Source organism: Apteryx rowi, unplaced genomic scaffold (assembly GCF_003343035.1).
Source record: "Apteryx rowi isolate R43461 unplaced genomic scaffold, aptRow1 scaffold_3, whole genome shotgun sequence".
NCBI classification, from domain to species: Eukaryota; Metazoa; Chordata; class Aves; order Apterygiformes; family Apterygidae; genus Apteryx; species Apteryx rowi.
The window spans coordinates 5,240,215-5,254,567 of record NW_020449418.1 but is presented as its reverse complement, the minus strand read 5'-3'; the positions used below and the strand labels follow the sequence as shown (position 1 = coordinate 5,254,567).

Here is a 14,353-nt window from a genome sequence, read left to right as displayed (position 1 = left end):
TACAGAGTAAACTAGTAAATTTGGACTCACAGTTTGGGCTAGTTTCAGGTCAAGGAAAACAATCAACATTGTTTAAAATGCTGCTCAGCCTGGTCTCGGTCTCTCTGCTGCTAAGTCATTTGGTGCAGCTTAATTCTCTGCACTCTTTCTGCCTCCAGGTGAGATTTGTACCTAAACAAACAAGGTTCCCTTTAACAGGAGCTAGCATTTAATTACATTACAATCCTCATTAATAGCTCTTCATTGCAAACCATTCATAGACTTGGGAAGAAGCTTTATTTGTTTGGCTGCAGATTCTGAGATCAGTTATATTTTACGTTGAGCATTTTGACAGAATCCTGAGTTGACTTTCTAGCCCCATCGAAATCATGGGCTTCAGTGGGGCCAGGGTTTCACCTTTAAATACAGCTGAGGTGAAAGCAGTATGAATAACTGACTTGGACCAGATCAGCTTGCCTATGGCTGTTCTCCTTTATACAAGAAGCGGTGATACAGGTAATATTACCTATGTCAAAGACACTGCCAGATTGCAGAGGTTCAACTTACCAGCCAGAGCCTGAAGATTTAAAAGTTCAGAGAAAAATGCATGTCCAGTGGAATATCTTGTAGCCACGGACAGTGGCCACTGTTCTGTATAACCATTCTGATGATTTCTATGCACCAAATGGACAGGTAGTTTCATATACAGTTTTTCATGTAGGTTCTTAGCTAGAATAAGCCAGACTTTAGTGGTTTGCATTGTTGCAATTACATGCAGTGCAATCTGCTGAGAAAGTAAGCTGGTAATATCATTTCTCTTTGATCCTAATTTTCAAATTGATACTGGTTTCATTTTTGCACAGCTCTTGTAAATGAGTCTTGCTACCTGCCCATGGTGTTGCTTTCAGATGAGAATAGAATGAAGAACAGCAAAGTAGTGCTGGTCAAACCAAGTACTTTTGGTTTCCTGAAAAAGTGCGGTTCTGTGTCCTTCCACACAAGAACTTCTGACGCTTGCTTGTGTTGCAGGCAACATTGGCTCTGAGCTTTCCTACACTGATATTGGCGTATTCATCTCTTCTGATGGTGGAAATTCCTGGAGACAGGTATGTTTTGCAGAGGCAAGGAAAGCATGGAACCTTTTGCTAGTCATCTTCCGAGTCTTCCCTTTCCAATGGTGTGGAACACTCATGCAGTACCTGCTTGGTTTGCAGATCTTCGAGGAGGAATACAATGTGTGGTTTCTGGACTGGGGAGGGGCACTTGTGGCCATGAAACACACATCAATGCCCATTCAGCACTTGTGGTAAGGAGACTTGTTACTTTGAGAAGTTTTCTGATGTGGTAAGTTGGCATCGGTGATAACATCTCTTGCATCTCCTGCTCTACATCTTCTTGTTTCTACAAAATGAGCAAATGAGATAATTTTTATCTGTCTTCTACCAGCTTTTTGGTTTTGTTAATTAATATAATGATTATTGTACATATTAATATATTATAATTGTATAATAAAACATAGAATTATATCATTATTTATAATTGTAATTGATACATAATTATAATTAATATATTACATTTGTATACATTGATTATATAAATATAATGGCTGTATACATATTCACACACCTTTATGAATTACTCTTTGCCCTAATAATGTACTAGGAGAGTTCAGGCAGGGTTTCTTTCTGCTAACAGATACATATATACTCAATAAGAAGCAATCCTTTGTGCTCCAGGTATTTCTGTGAGGATGTGTCCCCTTACTTTTGCTTTTTCATTTGCACAATTTAGTATTAAACCAGTAAGACAGAGAAAGGGAGGGAGATGCCAGGGCAGTAGGTGTTGAGAAGAACAGTAGAGATACTTGCTAATGCCACTGTTTCCTGTAGGATTTCACTGTCGTTTTCCCCACACAGTAGTGTTAACCGAATAAGGTCGGGGGGTGCAAGAAGGCAAGGTGATTTCTCAGTTGAAGATACTGTTTTCATTACATGTGCATTAGAACAATCTAAGCACTAAAGATATGGCTCAAACTTCTCCCCCCCCCTTTCCTCTTAGACTTTACCTCTCTCACTCCTGCCCCAGCTAAACGTTGGAGAGAGGCGTTCTGAAATTCAGCGCTAACCTTGCTGTTTACAGAAAATGTATGTATTAGCATCACCTTCAGTCTCTGGTCTTGAGTGAAAAAGAGGCATGGCTAATGGACTGACCTACCCACCTTCTAATGCTGTTCAGAAGTGAATTAAATAGAAATAGCCTTCAGAGCCAAGTTTTGTATTCCTGTCTGCACAAGTGAATCATCTCTCATCTTGATGGTGCTAAGCACATGTCTATCTCATGCACTTCATGCAGAAGAGGAAATGTGGCCTTCAGTCAAATAGAAAAAGGAAAGCAATGGTGTTTGGCAGCAGTGATGAGGTGTTAAGGTCTCTTCTCCCTGAGTCATTACTGAACATACTCCTTCAGTTAAATTACAGTCATTCACAAGCTGGGGACCTCATTACTGAGGCTAAGTCTTTATCCATCACAACCTAATGTTCCAGAGATGTACCTTAAGATCATAAATGGTTACTTTTTCAATATGAAACATTTTTGGACTTTGTATTCCCGACCTGACAGATAACTCTGGAATGTCTCCAACATATGTAGTTACTAAAGTTTGAATCTACTACATTCAAGCACATATTTTTATTACCTGAGCTAAAGAAATGACTTCTTTAACTTTACCATGAGAGGAGATTTTTTATCCACAGGACGTGTTTGGATCATATTCTTAAGGCTATGTAATTTTTCTAGGATCTTCTTAGGGTAAGGGGTAGGATGGTCCAATGGACAAAGTGTTTTTCAAGAGGTGTAGTTTTGCTACTGCCTCCATGTGGATTCACAAGCAGGCCATTACATGTAAAATAAGGGTGATGATTTTTACATTCCTTTCAAATGTTCAGGAAACAGATGATTTGTTAATATCTTAAGCAAACTTGTTGCAATCATAATGGAATGTATGAATGCTCATACTGAGTCAGATCCAGAGGTCAGTGTAGGCCAGCACATCATCTTGTCAGCAGTCTCCATGCCCCATAATGAGGCTTCCTCTGGAATACAACTCTTCTCTGCTCAGGATCTTTCTGTCTGTGGTTAGAGCGTGTTATCATGTGACTAGAAACATTTGCCTCTGCTAGGTAACTCAGTAGTCATAGCTGTAGCTGAAGTGCCCTCAGGAAAGAGGACAGCAAGAAGACCATATCCAAGTCCTTAAACCAGACTAAATATAAGCCAAGGGAGGAGAGGTGTCTGTTAGCCAAGTGCAGAAGTCACCACCAGCAGTAGGTGCTTCAGGCTGTTACCAGCTGAGCTATGGAAGAGTGAAAGAGTCGTCAACCATGTATTAACCATTTACAAGTATGTCCTTCAATCCAGGTGTAACTGTCCCGTTTAATTTAGTCTTTCCTTGTGGAGGCTCCTTTGACCTACAGAGCCAGTTATATACAAATGCCTGTACTTGGATGTCAGGAAAGTTCTGGTAACAGGCTGACTGTCCATAGGAACTGAGTACCCAGCTCCCCTTTGTCTGCCTTGGAAAGGTTCCTTTCAGATGTTTTCCCTTTCCACCAAGTCTCATGAAATGGCATGTGCAGTAGTACTATGAATGTCCGGCCCACTGTATTAAAATGAAGAGTGATTTAGCATCATTATGAATAAACTCCAACAGGTTTCCTCCAAAATTGTGCCCTTAGGGGCTTTGGAATTTGCTTCACATTGCCTCAGTAGGCACCTGTTTTATGGGCAGGAGCGGAATAGATTAAAGGGTACATGTATATCTATTAGTTCTCAGGCGGAGACACTGTACAATAAGTTTCATCCTGAAGAAAAGAGGGGTGGATAATTGAAAAGCTGAGAGAACTTTAGCTAAGCTAATGAAGCATGCTGTTCCCCAGAAATTGAAATGCTGTTTAGATAGATAAGCGTGCAGGCAGAACAGCATACTAATGCACAGGTGTATGGGAAGATACATACATTTAAATAAATAGATTTGGGTCAGATAAGCTTTTGGTATGCTATTCTTCCCCCAGCTTTCTGTCTTTGGTTTGTAGTCAGCTTCCTCTCATGGCAGATGCACACTGTCTATCAGGTGAAGGTTTTGCTAGCTGCTATTAGAGGTAGGTATTTAGGGAATGGTGTCTCTATGAGCCTTGAATTTCTGTATTAGAGAGCTTGGGTTAATGTAACCCATTGTTTATAATGGATCTCACACTGGCATCTTTGTCCTTAGGTAGCATCTCAGATAGTGTCTCCTGATGCTGCCTATTTGAAGTTGGGAGAATTCAGTTTCTGTCAGGACCCTCTCAGACAAATCCAACTCCTCAGTGTTAGCATGCTTAATTTGCCCTATGCTGTAAGAATGGCTATGGCCTCCCCTTTCTCTTCTTATCAGTGAAGTGGAGAACGGGGAGGAGGAAAGGTAGGGGAGGAAATTCTTTTCTTTAGAAGTTTGTAATTATCCTTTCTGGATTTATTGAAGGACCTAAGCAGAGTGACCCTTTCTTAAATATTTTATTGTCCTTCCCAAAATGTCTGTGATGGTCATCATGTCTTGAGGATGAGGTAGGGATTCCCATTGATAATTCTTGAGCGTTCACAGCACAGGGATGCCAGCTTTCACTGAGCAATGAATACATCGTGGGCATGGGCATCCTCTGCTCTTGCTAGCCACAATTTCAGCTTTTCTATTCTGGTGACTGTGAACTGCAACTGAGGATCTTGTGAACTAACTGTTCTTTCAAACCCTTGAGATATATTTCTGTGTATGCTGAATTAAAGAGACAGATCTTAAGGGAACCCTGGGAAGGATACCCTGACCAAATGAGTATCTCTTCTTGAAATACATGAGTTTAAAATGTAGAAGTGAATTGCCCTCATTAGAAGCAGAGTTCCAAACTGTGATCCTGTCCTTCCATGTGCATGCACACAGACACTACCTCCCAAATTCCCCTAGCCTGGAAAATAAGACAAAGTTTTATTTTATGCTCACTTTAAAATCAGAAATGTTTCCCACTATTCAGAGAAGAAGTTTGTGCCATATTTGTCCCTTTGGTAATGTCCATCAAGCATAATATGTCAGCTTTCACAGCCCAGGTACCTCCTAGAATTACAGAGAACTCTTAAATAACCCTGCTGGGAGAGGATCAAATAATTTTAGAGCCAGTAAACCTTTGTGCTTCTCTATTTGTTTTTCGTTTGCTGCTAGAACTTGGAGCTGAAAGTCTGGGCAGAAATTGTGCTGAAGCAGTTGTGTAAAAAATCTAGGGGCAGAGAGAAACTTGGTTGCTTTCGGAATTGCTCATAAACATAAAACAGCAGCTCTGGGAGTTGGATGCCGACTATCAGGATAACAGTCTGCAGGTTACCTGTCTTTTATGATACAATAGGGGCTGTGCAGACCCTCTGATGGCTGTTTTCTGCAGTCTCTTGGGCACAGTCTGTCGGGGTGCTGCACAGGCCGGCGGCTCCCTGGGCACCAGGAGGCGCGGGGGCTCCCCGCGCTGGCAGGACAGGATCTCGCAGCCAGGACCCTTCCCTTTGCCCCCTGAGGGAGCAGGGCAGCCCCAGCATCGGGCACCTCTGTGGGGACAGGGATGGGCCAAGGCTGGGCCCTGCAGTCACTCCGTGGGTTGGGGTCTGGGTCAGGCACGGTGAGGGTGACTGGCATCAGACACAGTCCTGCAATGGCCAGGCAGGGCTGTGGTGGTGGGGCTGGGCCAAGGCGGCAAGTTGGTTCCTGCAGGTCGGGATCAGCGGGTCCGGGGCCTGGCAGGGGCAGGGATAGGGCCATGGCAGGGCTGGAGACTGTCACTGCAATGGCATCACTGGAGCAGGGACTGACGGCCCTGGGCTGAGCTGAAATGGGGTCCTGGGCCATGGACAGGGATGAGGAGGCCCCAGGGGAGGCTCATCAGGGCCAGCAAAGCCTCTTACTGCCCTCAGGGCCCCGACTGTCTGCTGGCATGGTCAGTTAGACTTTTCTTCCACCTACTCATGTGCAGTTCTGTCAAAGATATAGGGGTTGCTGAGGTATAGGTGAGAGCAGGCTTTGCTAACCCTCCTCTGCTAATCTGCAAGCATGTACTAACTCTAATTCAATCAAGCCCCTCAGAGATGGGTTAAGATACATGCCCTCTTTTGATAAAAGCAGAAAATAAGGCACAAGGTAGTTGTGGGTAACAACAGATGATCAGAAACCACTGAATTACCCTGGCTTATCACAGACACTGTGAACACTCTCAGCCACTAGGAAGGAAAATGCTTTAATTTTAACCAGCATGCAATTTTCTTTACAACTGTGATAGGCAAAGAGCACCTGCACTAACCAGTGACAGAGGTTCAGTTTGGCCTTCTGCCTCCACCTTTTCATAAAATGGAGGCCACCTCTGAAATGGCAGACAAAGAAATATGAATGGGGCTAGAGAGATTGTAGCTAATGCTATGTGGCACTGGCATGGGGTGAAACATCCCACAGCTGTGACAGCAATTTTTGTGCATTCAGTCCAGGGCTGTATATGCCCTGAGCACTTCCTCATGCCAGGTGCTCTTGTAGATTCAGCGGTAGGACTTGGCAATGTCCCTTGATCCCTTGAGGTCTGATATACCGCTGGAACAAGTATATCCATGTCCTTATTGCCATAGTTTATACTCTCTAAGGCTTTGATCTTTCAAAGTACTCCAAGAACATGAATTAGTGGGCCGGGAGGCAGCAAACATTGGTGCCTGTCTATAAATCCAGCTGCTGGAGCTTGCAAACCTTAGCCAATAGTTAACTGCTTCAGTTGCACTAGAGTAAGGCTTTTTATATGTATAAATCTTGTCTGCTTCTATCCCAGGGTGAGTTTTGATGAGGGAAGAACCTGGAGTAAATACAGTTTCACATCAACCCCGCTTTTTGTGGATGGATCCCTTGTGGACCCTGGCATAGAGACCCAGATAATGACGTAAGTACAGCAGCTCTTAACTTTCCTTAAATGCTGTGGCGGAAAGGGTACATGGAGATCCTCAAGCACATGGTGAGCCTCATGGTGTGCAGTGCAGCATTGTGGAGCTACATGTGTAGCGTTGCATGAATGCACAGTGATGTTTCTTGATCTGTGCTGACGGCCACAGACCCAGAAGGAGTGTCCACGCATTCATGTGACAATGACGATGGAGCCAAACTCCTCACAGTAGTAGCAAAAAGTATAGCAAGGGGTGATGGCGCCAAGCTGTGGCTTGGGAATTTAGACTGGACAGTAGGAAAATCTGCTTCCCTGGGGGGTGATGTAGCCCTGATCAGGGTACAGAAAAGTTGTGGTTTCACCATCAACGGAAGTTTTCAGACTTTGGCTAGGTGAAGCCCCATCTGACCTGATCTGTAGTTGGCTGCAGTTTCATTTGGAGTAAGAGGGTAGACTAGCAAAGTCCAGTGGACCCTTCTCACAAACACTTCTGTGAGACTGCAGGGTCTGCAGTGCTCTTCAGAATCCAGAGTTGCATATAGTTGCATCTGTCATCAGTTCTGTGCTTGCTCTAGTTGTGCCACTTCACTGTCTTTTGAGGTTGCTGGCAGGTTTGAATATCCCCCAACCACATTGCTTTCATCCACATTGGGGCTGTCCATCCAGTTTTAGCATAAGCTCAAAGAATTCATATGCAGAGCTGAGCTCAGAATAACCTTTCTGAACTAATATGCAGTAGGTTACGCTCTGCCCATACTGTAGAAAGAAGAGCCTGTGCTGGCACTGAAGGTGCTTGGAGCTTCCTCCCCTCAGAAGTGCTTGCTGGAGAGCTGGGTAAGGCTGACAGAATCAGTGGAGAGATCTGGACTCAAAACAGGCCGGGACCTGAGTTTATCAACCAGGGAAGACAGGGAACATTTAAAGTTCAAACACATCTTCAAAAAGTCATTTGACCTCTAGCACAAAGCAGGTCGGAGCGCTCTGCTCTGGGATTCTGAACAAAGCAGGGACTGGGTGCAATGCCTTAATTGCTTGCGGAGATGCCTTTTTACCTGTACTTTTTTGGGGCAGTGTGGGCAAGCTTTCTGAAAAGGATCAGAAAGCAGGGTGGCTAAGATGCTGTCCTTAGACTGAGGCATGCCTGGGAAGCATTTCTGCTGTGGTGTGAAGGAGTGCCCTTGGTTAAACACATCAGACAACAACAGCAACACTCTAGCTCAGGGGCCGGAAACGTAGTATAAATTTCACTTTGCAGTAGGTTTGTTTATCCTGCTTTTTGTACCTTACACAGGAAAGTTCTTACAGATTTACACTGGTTACAAGAGGAAAGAGAATCAGGCCCTGTATGTTGTCTTCTGGGCCTCAGTCAATCTGCCTACTTCCATGGCAGGAATGGGTAAATGTATCTCATTGCTGGTGCCATAGGTGGTGACAGAGTGAGTGTAGACCACTATGTAGGTTTGTCACCAGTTTCTTAGGAAGCTTGGATCAGATAACAGTTTCATGTCTTGGGCATTTCTGCTAGTGATTTGAATTTGTTCCAGTTGGGATGTCATTCATGTTGGTATGTCTTTCAAAAATCATATGTACATCAACCTTACACAAACTGATGTAACTACGTGGTAAGGTATGTCCTATACACAAAGTTGAACAGCTTTTTACTTGGAGGCTTGAAAGCTCACCTTAGTTTCAAGAAATAGGCTGGGGAGAAATTCTCCACTGGCAGAGTCATTGAAGCTGGCTTCTTTGCCATCTATGCCATGAGAGAAGTGTCTTGGTGCTGTAGTCTTGGATATCTTGATAATCAGGAAGCTATAGCCAACTCCTGTAGAGCTCATCTATATCTCCTGTGCTGAATTGTCCTCAGAAGGCCAGGCTAAATAATTATGGCTATCCTTTATGGCTATAAAGTATATGAGCTGCACTCTTAAGGATGGTGACTTGGAGTTTGCTTCCCAAACAATGATGGGACAGCACAAGGCAGCCTTCATTTTTATTTCACAGAAAATTGTTGAGATTCCTGTGGGAACAGAGGTTATTTCCATTTTGGTATGGGTGATAGTTTTTCCTCTTTCTTCCAACACCATGCCACGGCTTCAGTTGCTCATTTTCTTCATAGAAGTGGAGTATGTGTTTGCATAGAGGGGTTTATCTGTACATCTGATATTTTGCAGTCTGCAAATATTGCCCCTACTTTTGTAGAGAAGAGCAAAACACAACAGTGTATAATATACCTGTGAGCCTTTTCACAACAGTGCTGTTAGCATTCTGCTGGGGGAATATGTGCACGTCCCTGGCTGAAGATTAGAGCCGACATTCTGTTCACTTTCTGCATATTTTTCTCCAAACAATAATGTTTCACTTTCTGTGCTGGTTAATGTGGTATTTTTCTGTGACATTCTTTGTCACAGCGCTGGATATCTGTTGCTTTCCAACCACACACATGCACGCGCTTGCGTGCACGCACACACACACACACGCACACACACACACACAGAGTTGTGTGCTCATATAAATGTGAACATCAACGCCTTCATTGAAATCAATGAAGCTAATCAGTTTCAACTAGCTTTGGATTTAGCCCATTTACTTGATAAATCAATGTGGTTTTCTTTTGAGATGAAAGATGCATTTTAAAATTAAGATTATTGTTACTTAACTCCGTAGTCTTCTGATGAAGAAAGTAGGAAGTGAGTTATCTTCCCAAATATTGTGCATCAGCTTTGTTGAGAACTGACTTGTTTTTCTTTTGGAATCTTTGCAGACATTGTCTTCTTATTATTTTTTTTATTACTCTCATTAGTGAGTAATTTTTAAAACTATTTGTAAGTGTCTGTAAAAGCCATAAAAAGAAATTTCACATCATGCTTGCCATAAATGTTTAGAGAAATTCCTATCCACAAAGTAAAAGGAACTGAACAGGGAAAGAGTTCGTTTATAGAGCCCATCTCAAAATGGTTTCTATGCAGATCACTTAGGTATTTCTCGCAGTGAAAATATTAGTGTACTGATCCATAAGCGCAGAGCAGGATCATGCTGAGCTCGTGCAGGCTTTGACTTAGGAGAAATTAATGCCTTTCTAGTGCTATTGGCCATCCTCTGAGCCAGGATAACATTTGATGACTGGAGGTATGTGGAATTTGTGTTTGTGGGTAGAAAACCCAATGATTTCAAGAAGCTGATGGGAGCTATGCGTGGGTGTGGGATCAGCATCCTCCAGCTGAGGGTAGGGTCATTGGGAGCTCTGTGGGTAGAAGCAGGGCCGAGGCAGAGGGGCCAAGTCTATGCTCATATTTAAGTACTGTCGAACTGAATAGGTGAGTGGCTTTTAAGGAGTGTGTCCCTTGTTGTGGAGAATGTGAAATATTCCTTCTAGTGTTGTTGGCTGACTCCTGGTAGGGAAAATCTTTGCTATTGATTTGCATCAAAATGGTCTGTGTTCAACTACTTCCAAAAAATAATGTCCTGAGGGAAAAGTGTATTAAATAGTCATTACAACCCAACTATTATTACTATGTTGCATTATTAACAATATTATCATAATATGATTTTATTAAAGTCACTATATCAGTAGAATGACTATTATTCCCGGCCTTCATTTTGTGGCACATCCTCAGAGTAGGCCTTCTGGAAGTATCATCGGTTTTAGCATAGATTTTGATACCGCTTCATGTTATGTGAGCAGCTGCAGTATTTACCTGTACTGTAGGAGCATGCTAGGTGTTGGGCTAGGTATGTGTGTCCCAAGACAGTCCTTAACAGCTTAATGATTTCATATCAGTATGGTAAAATCTGTGGATTTGTGTGTGGGTGCGTTATATGATTCTGAGTATCTTGGTCTACTTTGAATTTGGAGCTGCTTTTATGATGGAATTGGACAAGATGACTTGCAGAGGTTCAGTTCAACCTAAATTATTCCATGATTCTCTAATTTTATATAGCTATAGCAATGTGAGAATGAACTAATTTCCTTAAAAGCATCATTGAGCAGGCTCCACTAAGGATGCAGTTTTGTGGCACACAGGGTAGTACCACGAGACAGCGTGAGCTGGTCTAATTGGGGTTCAGGTGAATCCAGTCCCCTTTCCTCCATTCCTGGCTGATCATCCTCTTCTGCACTTCCTTTCGCTGTTGTTTCGACGCTCGTCTTGTCTGACAAGGTGGCTGGTTCAGCCTCCTTAGTGTCGCAGCACTTTGGCAGATGTGTGCCAGAGCACGTTCCAGTGTTTTTCAGGGGTGTGAGGAAAGCAGTTGTAGAAGCAAAGGGTCCTTTAGGAAAATAACTCAAATGTGTAAGGATGATAGGTTAGGCATGCTCTTTGGGGAACCAATGAGTGCCTAGAAAGCACTAGTCTTTTAGAGCGCAAGTTTCCTAACTTCTGTCCTGCTGCCCTCTCTGGAGAGTAATACATCTTTTAATGATTTTATTTTCTTATGGATTGGATCTAGCGATACAAACATTTCTGTGTTTTCAAACCATAGGCACAGGATGTTACTCGCCGAAGGTGGTCCACCTGGGAAAAGGAATCCAATTGTGTTCCCATTCTAGTGGATTATGGTATACAAACAAAGGCAGTGTTTTCTCCAGAGTTGCTAGTTTATACCATTCAAGTGGGAGAAAAGTTGCTTTGGTGGGTCCAGAGAAGGGCTTTATGTTGTTCCATTAGGAGCTCTGACTCCTAATTATTATCCCTGCCACTTCATCTCCTGTGCTAAGCATCTCTCCAAACCTACATAAACAGAAATAACCTTTTTGCTTCACAGCCCTGCAGTGCTTTGCTATCATTTTAGTCGTCTCATTATACATGAGTGTGTGCAGACACTCATATACAGATAGGGATCATTAAGTTTGTCTCTGCTGATAAATATATATTTATGTAGACACATCCACGTGTGTGTGTATAAATATATACGTGTTTATATATATGTATACTTAATGATCCATATATATCTGTTTATGCATCATTGGGTATTAACATTTTCAGTGAGAAGATTTAATATAAGCTAGTCTGCCAGCATTGCTGTTACTGCTGCCCTTGGCTATGCATACGTGAGAAAATGTTCCTGGCTTTAAATGAATAGGTTATGAGCCCTGGCCCTTTTCAACACCTTCTTGTTTGCATGGCCCTGTGGCTTTACAAGGGGTTAAGTGGGAACATTTTTCCAGCAGACCTATAAAATTACTTGCAACCCATCACTGGGTAGCAGAAGAGTGGGGCAGAATGAGTGAGTAATTGAAAATGATGGAGGTGAGATGGAAGCCAGGAGAGGTTTGAGGTGAGAAAGGGAGCATTAAGAGCACAGGCCATACTGAATCAGACCAAAGGTCCCTCTAGCTCAATTCCCTGCTCCAACAGTGACAAGTAGATGAGACTGAAAATATAAAAAGCATATAATGTTGTTTTCCTTGTATACTTTCCTTATCTACAGATGTTTGCAAATAAGGGACTTTCTTGGCCTTTGTATGTCTAAGATGTGCATGGATTTTTTTAATTTTTTGATTTTTTTTCCTGAATGCTTTTAGACCTTTAGTAGTCACAGCGTTGTGTGGCAATGAGTTCTATGAGTTTATTCTTATTGCGAGGTACTGACTGTCTTGTAGAAGACATCAGCAAAGTATGTATAGGTGCAAAGATAACGTGGACAGATTCTGGATAGCACTCAGCAGAGATGTAGCGGATTATGTATGAGAGATGGGCAGCAGTTCCCAGGTCCAGGCTCCCACTGAGTTCAAAATTATGTGGGAGCCAAGAGTCATTTTCCTGTCACTTTCTGATAAGGTGATTATCATCTTGCCTCTTTAAGCAAGGCAGCATGCACTGCCTTCTGCTAAAGTTTTGCTGTCACATTTAAAAGCTGATATGGGAAAGAAAATTACAAGCTGACACGATGTCCTTGAAAGGTTCTGCACTTTTACGTAGGGGTAGGGAGCTGTGGAGTCTACCATCTCTGTGTGGTTGTCCTGAGGGAAGTGAGGTGAAAACAGAGAGGTGGGAGGTGGTCAAAGGATATGGTCTTCTCCATGCTGAACCAGCCTTCACCCTCTGACATCCTCCATAGCTGGCTAGCATAGCTGGTTAGCAGTCCCAGCAACAGGAGAAGAAATGAGTGAATGTCAGAAATGGAAATACCCAGAGGTTGTTCCTCCTAGAAGGAACTGAGGCCTTTCCCAACATTAGCAAAGAAGAGTCACAGACACGGTGTTACTCTATTCCTGTAGCAGAGCAGAGGCCTTCAGACTCTCCTGCCACTTGTCTGGTCTCTCTTAGCTGCACTCTGCTTAAGAAAGAAAGAAAGAAGCTGTCAGAAAAAATCCAGATTTACTTCTGCAATCTCTGCTGCTGCTGAGCTGGACAGAGGATTTGATGAAGAGATCTGAAGGAAAGGGACTTCGCTGGAGATCTGTAGAAAGCTAAACACAGCTCGCAGCTTTGAGGTTTCACAAAACAACAGAAAGGATAGTGTATAGGGGCTGTTATGATGAAGGACTCCAACCTCTGTCCTTATTTATCTTCATTGCTTTTGGGAATCACGGCTTGAAAGCTTGTTTTCCAGCCTGTGCATGCTCTCAAGTCTACTAAAAGGAAGGGCAGATTTTAAGACCTGATTTATCCAAGTTGCCTAGTTACCACTTGGTACCTAGAAAGTGCTGGAAGGTTTAATTTGTTCTCCTCAGTGTGTTTTTATCTTGCGTTTTGGGTTTCCTGTCTTCTTTATGATTATTGCAATATCTGTTTGTGGTGTAACTGGTTTTATTATTGGCTATGGATTTTATTGCAAGACTCTGATGTGTCCTTGTGAGTTCATTGCACTGTCCTTGCTTATGGGGCTGTGCAAACTGCAGTGCGTAAACTTACATAAGGACTCTTCAGGACAGGATCCATGAAATTAAAATGACTCTGTAAAAATAATGACTGCACACACAAAGAAGAGTAAAATTTAGAACTTAATCTGAGAACAAAAATTACCAATATAGTTATTAAGTGAGGAAACTAAAATGATTGAGAGGATATTGGCATTTGCCATAGTGAGCTGCTCGATCATTTGATCTTATTTCTAATCCTTTCTGGAAGTAATGAATAGCTTTGCAAGAAAGCGATCGCTTTGCTAATGCTGTCAATTGACTTTACAATGGACAAGAAATGTGTGTTATAAGAATTTCTGTTTTATCCTAGTGGATGATCAGTTTATACCCTGAAGAAAGACAATTGATTACCCATATAATTATCTTCATTTGCAAGACTTACAAATGTTATTAACAGCCACAGATTAATCAGTGTCTCCTCCTTCTCCCATCTCCCTTCCCCCCAGAAGAGTACTCTATTTGTTAGCCTTTGGATTACTGCGTGAATTCACCTAAACAGCCCGCAAAGGCACAATATTGATTATGC

General features: G+C 42.6%; 1 protein-coding gene across 1 annotated transcript in view; it reads left to right on the top strand.

Annotated features, from left to right (window-relative positions):
• The window catches only part of SORCS3 (sortilin related VPS10 domain containing receptor 3), a 337,032-nt gene that overhangs the window by 274,930 nt on the left and 47,749 nt on the right, over nucleotides 1–14,353 (top strand). Inside the window, exons 12-14 of the mRNA XM_026069736.1 lie at nucleotides 1,009–1,085; nucleotides 1,194–1,285; nucleotides 6,855–6,962. Of these exons, the coding sequence (XP_025925521.1) occupies nucleotides 1,009–1,085; nucleotides 1,194–1,285; nucleotides 6,855–6,962 (277 nt within the window). The remainder of the gene's footprint in view (nucleotides 1–1,008; nucleotides 1,086–1,193; nucleotides 1,286–6,854; nucleotides 6,963–14,353) is intronic.